This window comes from Chiloscyllium plagiosum, chromosome 15 (genome assembly GCF_004010195.1).
Source record: "Chiloscyllium plagiosum isolate BGI_BamShark_2017 chromosome 15, ASM401019v2, whole genome shotgun sequence".
NCBI lineage: Eukaryota > Metazoa > Chordata > Chondrichthyes > Orectolobiformes > Hemiscylliidae > Chiloscyllium > Chiloscyllium plagiosum.
In genome coordinates, this window is record NC_057724.1 from 51,793,750 (window position 1) to 51,815,104 (window position 21,355).

Consider the following 21,355-nt stretch of genomic DNA (forward strand, 5'->3'; position numbering starts at 1 on the left):
TTGACAAATCTCCTGGCCCCAATGGGCTACATCCTAGAGTTCTGAGGGAGGTGGCTGAGGAAATACCGAAGGCGTTGGTTGAGATCTTTCAAAAGTCACTGGAGTCAGGGAAAGTCCCGGATGATTGAAAGATCGCTGTTGTAACCCTATTGTTCCAGAAAGGATCAAGACAAAAGATGGAAAATTATAGGCCAATTAGCCTAACCGCGGTTGTTGGTAAAATTCTAGAATCCATCGTTAAGTATGAGGTTTCTAAATTCTTGGAAGAGCAGGGTCGGATTAGAACAAGTCAACATGGATTTAGTAAAGGGAGATTGTGCCTGACAAACCTGTTAGAATTCTTTGAAGAGATGACAAGTAGGTTAGACCAGGGAAACCCAGTTGATGTGGTCTACCTAGACTTCCAAAGGGCCTTTGATAAGGTGCCACAGGGGAGGCTGCTGAGTAAGGTGAGGGCCTGTGGTGTTTGAGGTGAGCTACTGGCATGGATTGAGAATTGGCTGTCTGACAGAAGGCAGAAAGTTGGGATAAGAGGTTCTTTTTCAGAATGGCAGTCGGTGACAAGCGATGTCCCACAGGGTTCATTGTTTGGGCCGCAGCTGTTCACGTTATATATTAATGATCTGGATGAAGGGACTGGGGGCATTCTAGCGAAGTTTGCCGATGATACGAAGGAAGGTGGACCGGCAGGTAGTACTGAGGAAGTGGGGAGGCTGCAGAAGGATCTAGACAGTATGGGAGAGTGGTCCAGGAAATGGCTGATGAAGTTCAGTGTGAGCAAATGCGAGGTCTTGCACTTTGGAAAAAAGGATATAAGCATGGACTACTTTCTAAACAGTGAGAAAATTCATAAAGTCAAAGTACAAAGGGATCTGGGAGTGCTAGTCAAGGATTCTCTAAAGGTAAACATGCAGGTTGAATCTGTGATTAAGAAAGTGAATGCAATGTTGTTATTTATCTCAAGAGGGTTGGAATATAAAAGCAGCGATGTGCTACTGAGACTTTATAAAGCTCTGGTTAGGCCCCATTTAGAGTACTGTGTCCAGTTTTGGGCCCCACACCTCAGGAGGGACATACTGGCACTGGAGTGTGTCTAGCGGAGATTCACACAGATGATCCCTGGAATGGTAGGTCTAACATACGATGAATGGCTGAGGATCCTGGGATTGTACTCATTGGAGTTTAGAAGGTTAAGGGGAGATCTAATAGAAACTTACAAGATCATACATGGTTTGGAAAGGGTGGACGCTAAGAAATTGTTTCCATTAGGCGGGGAGACTAGGACCCGTGGGCACAGCCTTAAAATTAGAGGGGGTCAGTTCAGAACAGAAATGCGGAGAAATGCTGACCTAGCCAGGGACACAAATCTCATGGTCAAATAACTAAAAGCTAATAATGAGTCTAGCAGATAATTCAGAAGAAATCTTTGTACGGAGACTGTGGAGGGGGAGCTCAACACTATGGAGTAATTCAGGTTAATTGTATATGTTTAAGGGGAAGCTAGGTAAATGAGAATGGTCGGTTTTTCTGAGTGAGTTTGATGAGAAACAATGGAAGGAGGTTTGATTGAAATTGTAATGATGATGGCTCGGAACCCTGAAGTACTTGTGAACATAATGAACTTTTATTTGGAGCATGTGGACTTGGAATTTCATACCTGTATAGAGTCAGGGAAACCTCAAACAAAAAAAAACAAAAAAGGAAGAGATAACAAGAGGCTTACTATCCATTTTCATCTCTGCAGAAGGACATTTCCTGTAGACATGTTGGTGGTTACCTTAAATCAATTGCATCACTCGGGTGTGTGTTGGTGGCCTGTCATACTACCATTGGGACTAGTGTGCTGTGAAGGTTGCAACTTGAGAGCAGCCATTAAACGACCCTGCAATGCAGGTAAAAGAGGATATCGTTGCAAAACTCTTGAGTGCTGTCAGCCAGCCACTGAAAAGAACCAGGACAAAAGAATTTGTGTCAACTAGTAATTAAGCCACAGACTTTTATATCAACTGTTCAACTATCAAAGTCAGTATTACCAATACAATTTAATAGAAAAGCCAGAAAAATCCATTATTTACAATACGTGGCATGGTGGCACGGTGGCTCAGTTTAGCATTGCTGTATCACTGTGCCAGGGACCAGGGTTCAATTCCATTCTCAGCTGACTGTGGAATTTGCACAATCTCCCATTTTGCAAGGCTTTTCTCTGGGTGGTCTGGTTTCCTCATACAGTCCAAAGATGTGTAGATTGGGTGGATTGGCCATGGGTAAATTACGCATAATGCATAGGGAGTGGAAGGTAGGTGAATTACCCATGGGGATAGGGATAGGGTATTGGGGTGCGTCTGGGTGGAGTGCTCCTCAGGGAGTCAGTGTGGACCTGTTGGGCCAAATGGCCTATATCCAAACTGTCGGGATTCTATTTTATTGTTCATAAATAGCCTGAAGACTAATTCATATATATCTTGTTTTAACTTTTTTTGGACTCACTTAATCCTAATTATCATATGTGTATGTGTTGCGTTAATATTTCTTCTCGCATTTAATCAAAGCCTGGTTAAATTGGCTCCTTTCAAATAATTTTGTCTGGTAGAAAGAAATTTGCAGGGAAGGGTGGCGTTACCAAGCGAATGGATGGGTGAATAAAGAAAGGAAGCCAATTCATCCCTCCTCACTTGAGAGCTCAATAATTTGGGATGTGCTGTCTGGAATTGTAACAAATTGTGGAAAATGCCCAGGCACTGGTTGTAACAGAACATAAATGATTGGATTGAATTGACTTTGTGCTGTATATTCTATGTTGTTTCATGTAATATTTGGACAAGTGGCCAAAACCTTAAAAAAGGGAAAGGTTCAGACAGATAATACTAAGTTTAGGGCCTGTGCAGCTGATAGCAAAGCCACATGGTGGGGTGCAGAAAATCTGAGATATGTAAGGGGACAGAATGTGAAAGTACAAAGATGCTTGAGCATTAAAAGGTGTAAGGTTAAAAAGATATAAACGGCAATGATGCTGAGGGATTTGAAAACAAGGCTGAGAGCTTCAAAATTAGATTGCCAGACCATGAGTTAATGTAGGCCAATGAGCATAAGGTTAATTAGGAAATGGGACTTGCATCAAGTTAGGTTATAGATAACATCAAAGTTTTCGCTGGATTAAAGTTTGTGGAATGCAAGATGGGAGGTTAGTCAGGAGAGCATTGGAATCATTCTCGGCACAGATTTAGATCATGGCCATGAAAGAAATTCACAAACATGTAACTCTTACTCATTTTAATTCTAAAGTGATTAAGAAGTGACTGTACATTTTGTAATTGCATTAATTCCTTGTTAATTACAAACCACAAGAGAAACTAGGTCTCATTTAACTTACGCTCTATTCCTATTGTGGGTCGCTGAGGAATAAGAATTTCTCAATACTGTTTTGCAAGTGGGCAAGTGGGCTAATTAATGTAACAAGTATTCTGCCACTAACCATTTACGTTTTAGAACTGGGTTCAAAGTAATGAACACTTTTCCCATGTTGTACCTAGGTATTGGCTTCGATATTTTGGTTTTATAGTGTATTTACAGATTTTTGATGGTTTGACAATTGTTATGTTGATAAATGAAAAAGAATGTCAAGCGACAATGTGTATATTTGGTAGCTTTTAATTTTTGCTGGCACAGTTCAATTTTGTGTGTGAGGATATCTTTGAACTCCACTGGTTTTGAAGAAAATTAAGGAATCCTGTAGTCCTTTGCTTATCATGGCGTTCAACTGAATATACTATTTAATTTTATTTGATATTGGAATGGGAGAAAAGATTAGAATAATATAAGTTAGAAAGTACAATGTAGGAGAACAAAGAGAATTTTTGAACTTATTTGAATTCATTATTGTTTCCTGTTCCCAGAGTTAGTCACCACTACTTAATGTAGCTGTTCCAAAACATCTTTAACATTTCTATTGACTCAACAATGTACAAGAATGTCCAAGTATGGCATTTCCTATGTGTAAAAAATGAATAACTTAAACCTGTGCAATTATCATCCCGTATTGGTTTTCCCATACTTAGAACATAGAAGAATACAGCGCAGTACAGGCCCTTTGGCCCTCGATGTTGCGCCGATCCAAGCCCACCTAACCTATACTAACCCACTATCCTCCATATACCTATCCAATGCCCGCTTAAATGCCCATAAAGAGGGAGAGTCCACCACTGCTACTGGCAGGGCATTCCATGAACTTACGACTCGCTGAGTGAAGAACCTACCCCTAACTTCAGTCCTATATCTACCCCCCCTTAATTTAAAGCTATGCCCCCTTGTAATACCCGACTCCATACGCGGGAAAAGGTTCACACTGTCAACCCTATCTAACCCCCTAATCAACAGGTTTTACTTATCACCAGGGTTGAGTTCAAATTTCGCCAGACTACCTTGTTCTTGATGTGGATGCAAAATCGGAGGTAAAAAGAACTGCACTCAGTATTGAGACAAAATTTGATGCTTGTATGACACTAAATAGCAGTTGGTCAGTGGTGGTGAAAGGGAAATCATGTAATTGCTGTAGTCGTAACTGATATGCATCTCTGTTAGAGTTCCTCAGGGTATTATTCTTATTAATTATCCTCACCTGTTTTATTGTTGACCTTCATCATAAGGTCAAGAGTTGAGTTTCATTAATTCTGTTCATTTAAATGGCACTTTGTCCTGCTTACAAAGAGATATTTCTTGATACTGATGCTAAATTACCCTGTACTAGCTTGAACCTATGATCGCTCATTCTGCACTCTAAATAATTTTCCTGGATTACTGTGATAATACTTCTTTCATGTTTGTATAAGGTTACTTCTCAGATATTTCCATCCTAGACAAAAAAAAATAAGTTGAATCTGGTCTGTCTTTATTACCTGGAACATTGACATCCTGTTGCCTCTTCTGTGTACTGCCTTCTGAATTTCAAAGTTTGCCTCATTTCCTGGCTACTGAGACTTGAATTCAGGGCATGGTCTGACAGTCACAATACAGTTTGATTGTACTTCCTTTGAGTCATATGCAGGTTATAGTTCTCCATTCAGCTATATTCATTACAATGGTTGAAAATCTTTATTATAGAGATAGCCCTGGGCCTTTTTCTACACCTCCGCCTCATCTGCTTCCAGGAGGACCAGTTCCACCACAGAACACACCAGATGGCGGCCTCCTTTAAAGACTGCAATTTCCCCTCCCATGTGGTTGATGATGTTTTCCAGGGCATCTCAAACCCTATCCCTTCAACCGCAACAAGGACAGAACCATTCCCCCCTTGTCCTCACCTTCCAACCCACCAAACTTCATATACATCGTATCATCCTCCGCCAGTTCTACCACCTACAAATGGACCCCACCATCAAAGATATGTTTCCCTGTCTGCTTTCCGTAAAGACTGTTACCTCCACTACTCCCTCATCAGGTCCACGCTCCCCACCAACCCCAGCCCCCTTCCCCAGCACCTTCCCCTGCCACTGCAGGATTTGCAAAACCTGCACCCACACCTCCCCCCTCACCTCTGGCCAAGGCCCCAAAGAAGCCTTCCACATCCATCAAAGTTTCATCTGCGCTTCCACATATGTTATTTACTGTATCCATTGCTCCCGATGTGGTCTTCTCTACAGTAGGGAGACAGGACGCCTACTCGCAGAATGCTTCTGAGCTCATCTCTGGGACACCCACACCAACCAACCCCACCGCTCCATGGCTGAACTCTTCAACTCCCCCTCCCACTCCACCAAGGACATGCAGGTTTGATTACGACAATATCAATTTTTCCTACCTTTCACTCAGTTTCTTATACATTTGTGGGATGTTTTTGTTGAATTCCTACAGCTTTGAGTTTAATGAACATTCCTTTGAAACTTAGAAGTTTTAAAAGTTAGGCAATTCCACATATTATAATTTAACACAGTGCACTTGATACTTTCAGAAAGTGACAACCTGAGAAGAATGGTCAAGTAGGATTTTTCTCTTTTTGGATGCAAGCTGTTTCATTTTGATTTGAATATTGTTTAGATGATCTTTAAACTTATTCTTCATAAATCTTTATTTCATGATGGACTAAGTTATGTTCTGACTTGTGGAATGTATTGAACTATGGTCAGTTTAAAAACCTGAATTACCATGTATTGTCTCGTGGTGACTGATTCTTTGTTCAATAGAGGATTGCTACTTGTGCCCCATTTTGTGTAATACATAGCTTTTGTTTTTTCAATCTTTTTAAAACTGCGTCAAAATATGTAGCTATACTATAAAACTTATTTCTTTTGATTTAGGTAACCTACTGAAAAATCCAGTTGGTCCAAAAAAGTCTGCCTGCCAACATTCTGTATGTAACAGTTGTATAGGACAGCAAATGCAAATAAGGCCCTGTAGTTGGTGCAAAGATCATGGAACATTTGTGGAAAATGAGCAACTTCATATTCTTCTAACCTGTTACAAGAAACTCTGTGACTATATAGCCAGTTCTGCTATATTGGAGAATATTTCAGAAAAAGATACTTCACCAGTTAACCTAAATATTTTGTTAGAAGAGGGTATGATGTTGGTGCACAAAGAAATGGATTCCAGTGTGTTCAAAGAAGTGGAGTCTAGTGTGTTGTGTTGCACAGAAAAAGCTATGAAAATAATAAGCAAATTGACTCCACTTAAAGTGGTACAAACATCTGTTATCACCAATCAACCAACTGATTTTGCTGATGCCAGTTTTAAAGACAGGAAGAAAGCTGTTCATATCTTTACGAGAAAGGTTTATAAACAAACCATTTCACTGAAAAATCATGATGGATGTAATGTTGAAAATACCGAGGATGACAGTGTAATTCACATGTCTTCTGAACAAATTCCTATATCAAATATGCCATCATCCAACAAAAGTTCATTTAACTTAAAGAAACCTACTGATACTAAACACAGTATTGTCACTGAAAAGTTGAAGAATATGGTGAAAAGTTACAATGCTAAGTACAAAACTGTAAAGAGGCTTGGTAATCAGGAATGTGGTAGTTCAATGAAATCTGTATGCAAAAAGCCAAGAGGGAAAACTGGGTGCAAATGTGGTCGTGCAGCATGTGCACCCAGCGTTCTCACTTGCAGGGGACAGAGGTGTCCATGTTATGCAAATCATAGGTCTTGTCTAGACTGTATCTGTCATGGATGTAATAATTCCTACATGGAAAATGGCACTAAGAAATTGGAATCTTTTGCTGTACCAGAAATAGCTCATAAGCAGAGCCGATTGCTGAAAAGTGTTGGTAGTTCAATTCCAGTTGATTTCTCAAAACAAATGTAATTTTTAAAACATTTTTAAGACGGTTGTGAGAGTCTTGAAGAATTTTAACTTGGTTTGGGAAGAAAAAAAACTACCTTTTTCAAAATACCTAGAGAACAAGCAGTTTTATTTTGCAGTTTTGATTCTAAGTGATTTATTGTCATCTTTTATCAAATATTTCTAAAATCTCTTTGGGGTGGGTCTGGGATACATTATTTTGCCTTTATTTCATACTGAAATGGACTCACTGTTTAAAATAAGTATATACTGGAAAGAAGCAGAACACCTTTCCTGACCATTAGACATAAAGCTGTTTGTATTTGTTTAACTTTCAGAATTAAAGCTTCATTTAATATCTTGAAGGGGTAACTAAGAACAGAGATAAAAGGAAACATGGGGAAACCAAATAGGTTGAAACTATGACAAACATAGGACAATGATACAAAAAAATCAAAAGTAACTTAAACAGCAACATCAAAGGGATTTTATTCTGTATCAAAATGGAACAGATGCAAAATATAACAATTTTGAAATATTATCATATTGTTACTTTGGAAGTATATGGGCCCACTTGGTGGAATCTTGACACCGATGTTTCCACATTAAGAACAAAACATAGCTGTTTGAAAATGGATTAAATAAAATTATAAAGGAAATTCAGAATTGTTCTGATTTTTGTATGCATTTGTTCTCACCCTCCTGAAACTATGCTACAATGTATTATTGACCATTTATATTGGAGTGCTCTGATCTTTGGAGTAGGCTGTTCTTTTATGAAAATTATGGTTTGTGTTGTGTCAAAAAGGAATTGTCATCTTTATGTATTCTTTTAAAATCAATTAAAAAATGATTTTACAATCACAACTTTTTTCAGGAGGATATTGTTGATGGGTAACATTTTTTGTTTACTTGGATTGTGTGGTTTTTAGAGCTGTAAATATTCTGTTGTAATTCTGTTTTTTTATATATTTAAAGAAAGCCTCTTCAAAAGACTGATATATGGGTAGTAGAGAGCTGTAAGGATTTTCAAAGCTGACTCACTGATATTGTTTTGATGTTAAAATTATCTCAGTATATTGTAAGGCCTGATTAGTGTGGCAGTACTGCTGAAGTGAAACCGTAGGTAGTCTCATATTCAAAGAGCACTTCGGTTCTGATTGAATAGGTGGAGTTGCTGAATGACCCATAACATCATGCCACTCAAATTTAAACCTAAAGCAAAATATTTTGGTTCTGTGCATGCAAGTTCATATTTGTACACTTGTCCAAAGAACCTGTATTTAAGTTCTTAAAATTATTGTAAGATCACTGCTGTGCACATTTGTAATCTTTTCAGTGGTAAACATAAAATATAAAGTCTCTGATTTCAATTATTCAGATTCCCCAGATTCTTGATTACTGTACCTTCAAAGCCTGTAACTTTCAGAAATATTTTATAAAGTGGATTGAAGTTAATTCTGTATTTTCCTCTTTTTTGTTTTAAAAGAGACTCAATGCTGACACTGACAGTCCTTCTTTAGACATGTTTTTGCTTCACTTTTGTTAGGGGACATTATATTTTATATTCATCAACATTAATGGAGTTGTTGAACCTCATCAGATGAAGGAATTGAATTAACTAGGTGCCAAAATAATACAGTCAGTGCTTCAGCTACTCTCAGCTCAAATTTGTAAATCAATTTATCATGTTGGCACATCTTCAGCGTCTAAGTTGATCTTTAAAACCTTTGAAAAATCTCTACAAAATAGGAGGTTGACTTCTACACCAAATATAAAAGTCAACCATGGATGGGTCACCATTTTGAAATGTCGACAGTATACATGTAAAGGTGGTCATGTCTTAAACTCCCCTGCATCTTTACAACATGTTTGATCTCTTTCATCCATTTAGAGTGTGTAAAAATATGCATCTTCGGAATGAAAAACTAACGCTGACTACATATGCAAGTATAGCATGTCATAGCTGAAAAACATCATTAATTTATACATCGTATATGCAAACCATGAATTTTGGGTATGGAAAAATATGATTGACGTGTTGGGTTGATTTACATGTTATAAATTTTGGTCATTTTGTTTATTCCTTAGAACTAATTCCTTTCCATTTACTTTTTCCCTTTTTTTAAAAAAAAGAAATATATCAATAAAAAGGGGTGAAAGAATGGTGAAGCTGAATGTAGAATTTTTCTAACTTCAGGACTTTTGAAAAGACACCAATGCGATTTAGTCTCCCAATTTATTTAATGCAGTATACATTGTTGGAAAGTAGTAAAAAAAAGTTTTAGTGCATTGAGAACTTTGGATTAATCCATTCTCATGCTCCCATTTCTAGAAGTTACTATTAATCAGCAAGCTTGAATATGGTGCTCGAATTAAAATTTCAATTCATACTGATTTCAGATAGCTTGATAACAAGCCTCTTATGGAGTTGAGTTGTAATTGTAGAGTAGACAAATGATATTGTATAACAGTCTGATGTTAATGTATTTTGATAGGCTCAATGTTAAATATGCTAAGAATATAAAATCACTGAACTTTGAATAGCTTCTGTTATGGCCCATTAAAACAAGTTACAGTTTGAACATCTGAATAATTTGTAATCATTATAAAATCTAAGAACTGGGATGAACAAGGGGAGTATATAGTTTTATTAAAATGTTAGAACAGACTTCTGTTTTGGAAATTTACATTACTATGTTATTTTCACAAGTAAACTCCAAGTTTCCTGTACCTTGCCATTTTTTCAGAGTTTTCCTTACAATAAAAGATGCCAAAGCTAAATGCCTACCTATAAAGAAGAATCATTTTAGAAAATAAATCTCCTTGGTCATATACATTCAACAAAAAAGATTTTCTAGCTTTCACAATGACTGAGTTTTCATTCCCTCCTAATTCGTATAGTAAATGCAGCAAGAACTGAGCATAGTGAGGCAATGTTTTAGTTAGCTTCTGTGCCTTTGGGTTGGGAGCAAGATGGGACAAGTTGTAACTGAGAATTTGGTATGTGCTGAGGTATTAATCTGAAGATTGCAAAAAATAACTGAAATACAACATCTTCAACAAGGAAATTGGCTGGAGAGAAAAATTAAATTGCCCCAGCTAATGACAAATTGTTCCCTAAAATGTTTTACCATTTTCTTGTAATACCATAATTTAAAAAAAAACAAATTGTGGCATTTGTGTCTTTCCAAAGAAAAAGTGCAGTTTGTGGCATTGTGATATTATCACTAGATTAGTTTTCTAGTGACTCAGGGAATTGCTCTTGGGACATGGATTCAAAGTCCTCTTTGGCAGAATTCAGTTTATCTGGAATTAAATCATCATGGCTGTGGAACACTTTGTCATATAACCTATTTGATTTACCAGTGTTCTTTAGGGAAGGAAATTCTGCCATTGTTCTCTGGACTGGCTTATGTCCAACTATAGATCCACAGCTGACAGGTTGACAGTCTTTTAAGTTGCCTAACAAGCCATTCTGATATATCCAGGTAGTAATTTACATAAAAGGAATGAAATTTGGACCACCCGGAAGCAACCAAAGCATCAAAAACGACATCAGGTCAAGCATAGGTAAGGACCACATGCTGACTTGCACGTAATACCCAACCACAACTGATGAATCAGTTCTCACCCATGTTGAACATCACCTGGAAGAAGGTTTGAGGGTGGTAAAGGCACAACTTATCCGGGTAACTTCAATCTCCCTGACCACAAGTTGCTTAGTTGCATCATTATTGATTGAGCAGGCTGAGACCTAAAGGGCAGAGCTGCTAGGTTTTGTCTACTGCAGACAGTGAAGGAACAAATGAGGGAAAAACATATTGACTGTATCCTCACCAATTTACCTGCCACAGATGCGTCTGTCTATGTGTCCGTATTAATAAAAGGATCACCACACAATCCTTGAGGAGATGAAGTCCTAACTTCACATGAAGATACCCTCCATCATACAGGGTGGCTCCACCACAATGCTGAATAGGATCGATTTTGAACAAATCTAGCAAGTCGATAATGGATATGCATGTGGTACTGTCGTCAGCAGCAGGAACAGAGTTGTATTCAACCACAATTTGTTACTTATTTATCTAACATATCCCTCACTCAACCAGTACAACTGAGACAGGAAATTAATCTGCTTCAATAAATAGTGGAAGATGACATACCAGGAGCAGCACCAGACATAACGAAACGTGTCAATCCAGTGAAACTACAACACAGACATACTTCAGTGAGGTAAGAGTGACAGCCCTTGACATCAAGGCTCTATTTGACCAGGTGTGGCATTAAGGAGCCCTATCAATTCTTGAATAAATCTGCAATAAGGGGCAAACCTGTACCCTGCACACAGGAAGATGGCTGTAATTGTTAGAGGTCTGTCGTCTCAGTGGCAGGATATTTCTGCAGGAATTCCTCGATAGTGTCTGCTGAAAAATCTTCAGTTGCTTCCATCAATGACCTTCCCTCCATCATAAGGTCAGAAGTGGAATGTTCACTGATGATTCCACTTGTTTGACATCATTTACGAATCCTTAGATACTGAAGCAGTCCATTTTCAAATACAAAATGATGTGGACAATTTCTAGGCTTGGGCTGACAAGTGGCAAGTAACATTCACGCCATACAAATGCTGGACAATGCCTGTCTCCAAGAAGAGACAATCTAACCACCACTCCTTGACATTCAATGGTGTTACCATCACTGAATTCCCCACTATCAAAATCACTGAGGTTACTATTGATGAGACTTAACTGGACTTGCTGTATAAACATGGGGACTACAACAATGAGGCTGGAAATACTCCGGTGAGTAACTCACCAAAGCCTGTCCATCAGTTACAATGGAGGAGTTAGGAGTGTGATGGAAGACTCCCCATTTGCCTGAATGGGTGTAGCCCCAACTACATTCAGGAAGATTAACACCATCCAGGGCAAAGTAGCCAGCTCGATTGGAACCACAGCCACAAGCATCTACTCCCATTACCACTGACGTTCAATAGCAGCAATGTGTACCTCCTACAATCAATTCACCAAAAGTCCTCAACAGCACCTTCCAAACCTATGACCACTTATTTCTAGAAGGACCAGAGCAACAGATACATGGGAATACTATGACCTGCAAGTTCCCTCCAAACCACTCACCATCCTGACTCGGAAATATGGCATAATTCCTTCACTGCTGGATTAAAAGTTTAGAATTACTTACTTTATGGTATTGTGGGTCAACCTACAACACATGGACTGCTGGATCAAGAAGTCAGTGGTTCAAGAAAACAACTCAGAACCCCCTTCTCAAGGACAACTAGGGACAGGCAAGAAATGCTGGTAATGCCCTTATCCCATGAATGAATATAAAGAGAGAACTTGCAAAAAGTATGCAATGTAACTATATCCACAACCAATCTATCAGATCTAAACTCTGCAGTCCTGCTAAATGCAAACATCAATGATGGGCATTTAATGACTAGAGAAGAGGCTTCACAAATATTCTCATCCTCAGTGATGAAGCACAGGCCACCACCAAAGTCAAGGCTGAAGGATATGCAGACATCTTCAGCCAGAAATGCCAGGTTTATGATTCATTTTGAGCTCATTCTGAGGTACCCAGCATCACACGTAAGCTTTCAGCCCTTTCCTTTAATTCCATGTGACATCAAATCATAGTTGAAGGCACTAGATACTGCAAAGTCTTTGATCACATTCTTGCAACAGTAGTGAAGACTTGTGCTCCAGAAATAGTCTCCCACACAGCCAAGGAGTTCCAATACAGTTGTGGCACTGACATTTACTTGACCATATCCTCTCCACAAAAAATGATAAGTCTAAATTGAACAATTACTGTCCCGACTCAATCATTCGCAAAATATAAGGGTGTGTCACTGACTATGCTACCAAACAACAGATACACTGATGTTCAGTTTGAGTTTGATCAGGACAACTCAGCTCCTGACTTCATTACAGCCTTGGTCAAAAAATGGGCAAAAGAGTTGAAATTCAGAGGGGAGATGCAGGTCATTGTACTTGACATCAAGGCAACATTTGAGTAAGTATGGCATCAAGGACCCTTTGCAAAACTCAAACCAATGGGAATTAAGGAAAACATTTGGCTGATTGTAGTCATGTTTGTTGTTACTGGACGCCAATCATCTCAGCGATGGGATATCACAAGTTCCTCTAAGTAGTGTCATGGGCTCAACCATTTTCAATAGCTTGATCAACGACCTTTCTTCTATCCAAAATGCCACGTATGGGGATGTTTGATTGCATAAATCTTCAACGTCATTCCCAACTCCTCAGATACTGAAGCTGTCTGTTTTCAAATACAGCATCACCTGAACAACATTCAAGCTTCATCTTATAAATTGCAAGTAACATTTGTGTCACATAATACATAGCAATGACCAACTTTAACGAGAGAACACAACCATGGATGCTTGAAATTCAATCGTATTATCATCATTTAACCTCCACTAGCAATATTCTGAGGTTTACTATTGACCAGAAACTAAACTGGACTAGTTGAATAAATACTGTGGCTACAAGAGCAAGTCAGAGGCTGGAAATTATTTTGTGAGGAACTCATTTGCCCTGACAAAACCGATCTACAAGGCACAGATCAAGAGTGTGATTGAATATTGTCCACTTTCCTGGATGATTACAACCCCAACAAAAGTAAGTTTGCCTTTATCCTGGACAATAATAGAAAAACAAAATATGGCATATGTTGGAAGTTGAAATAAAAACAAATTGCTGAAAAAACTCAGCATATCTGGCAGAATCTGGGAAAGAAAGCAGAGTTAACATTTCAGGTCCAGTGTCTCTTCAGAACTTCAAGGTACCCAAGTCCCCTGTTCTGAAGAAGGGTCACTAGACTTTATACAATACAATACAGCACAAGAACAGACCTTTCAGTCCACCAAAACTGCAGCGATTCCTAAACCTTATTTAAACCCATTACTTATTGTCCATATGTGATATCTATCCCTCTATTTGCCTCACATTCATGCGTCTCAAACGTTGCTAATGTGCCTGCTTCCATGACCTCCACTGGCATTGTGTTCCAAGCGCCCACTACCCTTTGTATGCTAAATTTTCCCTGACTTCTCCCCTGACTTGTCCCCTCTTCCCTTGAACTTGTGCCATCTTGCAGTTGATCTTTTCACCCTGTGAAAAAACCTCTGACTATCCACCCTATCTATGCCTCATAATTTTGTAGACCGTTATCATATCACACCTCACCACCCATCTTTCCACTGAAAACAATCCAATTTATTCGACATCTCATAACCAAAATCGTTCAGACTAGGCAACATCCTGATAATCCTCTCTGCACTGTCTCCTAAGCATCCATGTTCTTCTGAAGGTGTAGCAGTCAGAACTCCATGCAATATTCTAAATATGGTCTCACTGAAGTTTTGTACATCTGTAACCTAACTTGCCAACTTTTATATTTAATGCCCTGGCTGATGATGGCAAGCATGCTGTGTATCTTCTTGACCACCTTGCCCACGTGTTGCCACTTTCGGGGATCTGTAGACCCGTATGCCCAAATCCCTCTATGTCAATGTTCCTAAGGGTTTTTTCATTTACTGTATAATTGACACCTGACCTTCCAAAATGCATCACCTCACATTTATCCAGATGCAATTCCATCTGCCATTTCCCTGTCCAAATCCGCTATCTATCTGTATCCTATAATATTCTTTGACCATCCTCTTCACTGTCTGCAACTCCAACTATTTTTGTTATATGCAAACTTACAAATCAGATCATCTACCTTTTTCCTCCAGATCATGTATGTACGTTACAAACAACAACAGTCCCAGCATTGGTCCCTGTAGAACACTACTAGTTATTGATCTCCATTCCAAAAAACACCCTTCTACCACTACTCTGCTTTCTATCATAGAATACCTACGGTGTAGAAACAGGCCATTTGGTCCAACAAGTCAACACCAACTCTCTGAAGAGTAATCCACCCAGACACCTTCCCTTACACTTATCCCTGATTAATGCACCAAACCTACACGTCCCTGAATGCTATGGGCAATTTAGCATAATCAATTCACCTAATCTGCACATCTTTGTCTAGTGGGAGGAATCCAGAGCACCCAGAGGAAACCCATGCAGACAGAAGGAGAATGCGCTAACTCCACACAGGTGCCTGAGGTTGGAATCTAACCCAGGTTCGTGACACTGTGAGGTAGCAGTGCCAACCAATGAGCCACCGTGCAACCCTATGAATAAGCCAGTTTTGTCTCCAACTAGCTAGCTCACCCCACGTCCCATGAGACTCCACCTTGTGTACCAGCTTGCTATGAGATACCTTATCAAACACCACTGTAATCATTGCCTTCATATTTTTATATGTTTGTATAAGATATCCTCATTCATCTAAATTCCAATGAGTATAATACCAATCTATTCAATCTCTTGTAAACCATTCAACTCCAGAATCAACCTACTGAACCCCCTCCAGTACCAGTACATCCTTTCCTGAGAAAGGAGACCAAAACTACACACAGTACTCCAGGTGTAGCGTCACTAGCACCCCATACAGCCGCAGGATAACCTCCCTATTTTTAAACTAAAGCAATTTTTTTAAGAGCCAAGATTACAGTAGTGCTGGAAAAGCACAGCAGATCAGGCAGCATCCGAAGAACAGGAAAATCAACCTTTCAGGCAAAAGACCAAAATGTTGATTTTCCTCTTCCCTGATGCTGCCTGACCTGCTGTGCTTTTCCAGCACCACTCTAATCATGATCCTAATCTGCAGTATCCATCTCTGCCTAATCTTTTTTAGTCCAAAGTAAAATAAGAGATCTGGTCATTATACAAGACACACTGCAACAACTCACCACACTTGATTTTGCAATGTTGTCCAAACCTGTAACCTCTACCATCAAGTAGAACCAGTGTAGCAAATATTCCCCTTGCTAATCGTACATCATTCTGACTTGGAACTGTATTTGATTTCCTTCACTGTAACTGGATCAAAATTCTGGAACTCTGTCCCTAACAGCATGGACTTCAAATCATTTCATAGACTTCAGGAGGCAGTTCACTGCCACCTTCTCTCGGGCAATTAGGAAAGGATAATAAATGCTGGTCTAGTCAGCTATGCCCACAATGCTGTGATTTTTTTTATTTTAAAAAGATATATTTAAGTGGCCAGCAAAAATAAATGCTGGCCAGCAGGCAATACCCACATCCCATGAAAGTAAAACAAATAAAATCAATGCAAAATGTAGTGAAGATGCAGAATTTTGAAAATGCTGAAGTTTTTTTTAACCAGCATGTAAAAAGCTCAACAAGTGAAGGGACTGTTCTGGTTTTAGAAAATGAAGCTGCATATGGGGTTTCAGTGTGATGGTAACTAGTTAATGGTCACAGTTGTTCAGTTAAATTTAATGTAGTTCTGGAAAAGAGCAATGATAAAGAGAGAAGAAAGTTTTAAATTGGGGTAAGACCCAATTTTGATGAGTTGTGGTGTGAAGTGAACTGGAAAAACTACTTAAAAGCAAATCAGTATCAGAGATATGAATATACTCAAGTTGGTGACACAGTGCCAAGAGAAGAAAAGGAAAAGTAAAGGAGACCTTGGATCCTCATTTTCCAATCCTCTACAGCTACAGGTCAAAGGACTGCTAATGTGGCATTGTTTAAAAAGAGAGGAAAGGGTACAGTACAGGTCACTTCTACCTCAGAAGAGATTTTAATGATCCAAAAATATGAAACCTTTTCTCATACACCAGCTCCTCAGCCATGCATTCATCTGCTCTATCCTCCTATTCCTACCCTCACTAGCTCGTAACACCGGGAGTAATCCAAATATTACTACTCTCGAGGATCTTTTTAAATTCCTGCCTAACTTTATATTCTCCCTTCAGAATCTCAACCTTTTCCCTTCCTATCTCGTTGGTTCCAATGTGTACAATGACCTCGTGCTGGGCCCTCTCCCCCTTGAAAACATTCTGCACCTTCTCTGAGACATCCTTGATCCTGGCACCAGGGAGGCAACACACACCATCCTGATTTTTGGCTACTGGCCACAGAAACATTAATCTGTCCCTTGGACTAGAGACTCCCCGAACACAATCGATCTCTTGGAACACGATGTACCCCTCATTGCACTAGAACCAGTCTCGAAACCAGAAACTTGGCCGTTTGTGCTACATTCCCTGAAAATCCATCACCCCCTACATTTTCCAAAACAGCATACTTTTTTGAAATAGGGATAAGCACAGAAGACCGAGGAGAAAGTGAGGGCTGCAAATGCTGGAGATCAGATGCTGGAGATTAAATAAGCACAGAAGACCCCTGTACTACCTCCCTACCTCTCCTACCTTTCCTGGAGTTAACCCATCTATGTGAAGAAGGACGGATTGCACTTGAATTGGAAGGGGTATAGTATACTGGTAGGGAGACTTGCGAGAGCTACTCGGGAGGATTTAAGCTAGTAAGGTGATTGTTGGGGGTGAGTTTAGGACCCAGGGAGATTGTGAGGAAAGAGATCAATTTGAGACTGATACAGTTGAGAAAAGAAGCGAGTCAAACAGGGCAGGCAGGGACAAAGCAGAGAACAAGGTAGGACTGATAGATTAAACTGCATTTATTTCAATGCAAGAGACCTAATAGAGAAGGCAGATGAACTTGGCATGATTAGGAACATGGGACTGGGATATCATAGCAATTATAGAAACGTGACTCAGGAATGGCACCTTAATGTTCCAGGCTACAAATACTACAGGAAGGACAGAAAGGGAGGCAAGAGAGGAGGGGGAGTGGTGTTTTTGATAAAGGATAGCTTTATTGCTGTACTGAGCGAGAATATTTCTGGAAATACATCCAGGGAAGTTATTTGGGTGGAACTGAGAAATAAGAAAGGGATGATCACCTTCTTGGGATTGTACTATATACCCTCTAATAGTCAGAGGAAAATTGAGAAACAAATTTATAAGGAGATTTCAGTTATCTGTAAGAATAACAGGGTGGTTATGGTAGGGGATTTTAACGTTCCAAACAAAGACTAGAACTGCCATAGTGTTAAGGGTTTAGATGGAGAAGGATTTGTTAAGCATTTGGCAAATAGAGTTAAGGAGAATCCAAAGAGTTTTTACAGATACATTAAAGACAAAAGGGTAACGAGGGAGAGAATAGGGCCCCTCAAAGATCAGCAAGGTGGCCTTTGTGCGGAGCCGTAGGAGATGGGGCAGATACTAAATGAGTATTTTGCATCAGTGTTTACTGTGGAAAAGGACGTGGATGATATAAAATGTAGGAAAATAGATGGTGACATCTTGGAAAATGTCTATATTACAGAGGAGGAAGTGTTGGATGTCTTGAAATGCATAAAAGTGGATAAATCCCCAGGACCTGATCAGGTGTACCCTAAAACTCTGGGAAGCTAGGGAAGTGATTGCTGGGCCTCTTGCTGAGATATTTGAATCATCGGTAGTCACAGGTGATGTACCGAAAGTCTGGAGTTGGCTAATGTGGTGCCGCTATTTAAGAAAGGTGGTAAGGACAAGCCAGGGAACTATAGACCAGTAAGCCTGACATCGGTGATGGGAATGTTGTTGGAGGGAATCCTGAGGGACAGGAAGTACATGTATTTAGGGACTGATTAGGGATAGTCCACATGGCTTTATGCATGGGAAATCATATCTCACAAACTTGATTGATTTTTTTTGGAGAAGTAACAAAGGCGATTGATGAGGGCAGAGCATGGACATGATCTATATTGGCTTCAGTGAGGCATTCGACAAGGTTCCCCATTGGAGACTGGTGAGCAAGGTTAGATCTCATGGAATACAGGGTGAAGTAGACATTTAGATACTGAACTGGCTCGAATGTAGAAGACAGAGGATGGTACTGAAGGCCTGTGATCAGTGGGGTGCCGCAAGGATCGGTGCTGGGTCCACTACTTTTCGTCATTTATACAAATGATTTGGATGTAAGCATAAGAGGTATTGTTAGATGACACCAAAATTGGAGGTGTAGTGGACAGCAAAGAAGGTTACTTAAGATTGCAATGTGATCGTGATCAGATGGGCCAATGGGCTGAGAAATGGAAGATGGAATTTAATTTAGATAAACGTGAGGTGCTGCATTTTGGGAAAGCAAATCTTCGCAGGACTTATACACTTAATGTAAGGTCCTAGGGAGTGTTTTCTGAACAAAGAGATCTTGAAGTGGATGTTCATAGCTCCTTGAAAGTAGAGTTGCAGTTACATAGGATAGTGAAGAAGATGTTTGGTATGCTTTTCTTTATTGGTCAGACTATTGAGTTAATGACTTGGGTGATCATGTTGTGGCTGTACAGGACATTGGTTAGGCCACTTTTGGAATATTGTATGCAATTCTGGTCTTCTTCCTATCAGAAGAATGTTGTGAAACTTGAAAGATTTACAAGCATGTTGCCAGGGTTGGAGGATTTGAGCTTTAGGGAGAAGTTGAATAGGGTAGGGCTGTTTTACTTGGAGCGTCGGAGGCCGAGGGGTGACCTTATAGAGATTAATAAAATCATGAGGGGCATGCATAGGGTAAATAGACAAGATCTTTTCTCTGGGGAGGGGAGTCCAGAACTAGAAGGCATAGGTTTAGGGTGAGAGAAGAAAGATATAAAAGAGGTCTAAGGAGCAATTCTTTCAGGCAGAGAGTGGTGTATGTGTGGAATGAGCTGCCAGAGGGACTGGTGGAGGCTAGTATAATTACAACATTTATAAGGCATCTGGATGGTTATAGGAATAGGAAGGGTTTGGAAGGATATTGGCTGGGTGCTGGCAGGTGGAACTAGAGTATGTTGTGATATCTGGTCGGCATGGATGAGTTGGACTGAAGGGTCTGCTTTCGTGTTGTACAACTCAATGACTCCATTACTGTAAGTAATTACAGGCCAGTTCGCTGAGCCTCAGTTGTGGGCAATTGATTGGAAAGATTGAGTATTACTACATATCATCATTAAAGTAAGTGAAGATTAATCAAGGACATTCAGCATATATATATATGTTAAAAGAGATGGCCCAACCTGACTAGCTTGCAATCTGGAGAGTTGTGAGATAATGGGAGAAAGGCAGACAGACAAGGGAAATCACAGTACGTAGAATTCTGGGAAGTGTAGTTGAATGCCTTGGAATATATGTCCACAAATCCTTGAAAGTAGCAGGATAGATAGATAAAGAGTTTTAAAAGGTTCGAAGGGTAGCTTCTCTTCATACTCAATGCATAGCGTATAGGATTGTATAATACATCACTTAGATCACAGTTGGAACACTGCCCCACTACAATCCAGAAAGGAATAATTCACTAGGGAGTGTATAGAAGAGATTTATGAGAAAATTGAGAATTTTAATTATGAGGAAATATTTGATTGTGTACTGTTATGTAGTGTACCTGGACTTTCAGAAAGCTTTTGATAAAGTCCTACACAGGAGGTTAGTGAGTAAAATTCAGGTGCATGATATTGTGGGCAAAGTACTAGATTGGATTGAAAATTGGTTGGCTGATAGGAAACAAAGGGTAGTGATAAACGGCTCCATTTCGGAGTGGCAGGCAGTGACCAGTGGGGTACCGCAGGGATCCGTGCTGGGACCACAGCTTTTTACAATATATGTTAATGATATAGAAGATGGTATCAGCAATAACATTAGCAAATTTGCTGATGATACAAAGCTGGGTGGCAGGGTGAAATGTGATGAGGATGTTAGGAGATTACAGGGTGACCTGGACAAGTTAGGTGAGTGGGCAGCTGCATGGCAGATGCAGTTTAATGTGGATAAATGTATGGTTATCCACTTTGGTGGCAAGGACAGGATGGCAGATTACTACCTCAATGGAATCAATTTAGGTAAAGGGGCAGTACAGAGAGATCTGGGTGTTCTTGTACACCTGTCAATGAAGGCAAACATGCAGGTACAGCAGGTAGTGAAGAAGGCTAATAGCATGCTGGCCTTCATAACAAGAGGAATTGAGTATAGAAGCAAAGAGGTGCTTCTGCAGCTGTACAGGGCCCTGGTGAGACCACACCTGGAGTACTGTGTGCAGGTCTGGTCTCCAAATTTGAGGAAAGACA

At 39.7% G+C, this 21,355-nt stretch overlaps 1 protein-coding gene across 2 annotated transcripts in view; it reads left to right on the top strand.

Annotated features, from left to right (window-relative positions):
• LOC122557313 (E3 ubiquitin-protein ligase MSL2-like) overlaps nucleotides 1-7,314 on the top strand; it is a 21,983-nt gene extending 14,669 nt beyond the window's left edge. For both annotated transcript variants that reach the window (XM_043704892.1, XM_043704891.1), the window contains exon 2: nucleotides 6,291-7,314. In XM_043704892.1, coding sequence (XP_043560827.1) covers nucleotides 6,291-7,306 — 1,016 coding nt within the window. In that variant the 3' untranslated portion in view covers nucleotides 7,307-7,314. The remainder of the gene's footprint in view (nucleotides 1-6,290) is intronic.
• Nucleotides 7,315-21,355: the final 14,041 nt, after the last annotated feature.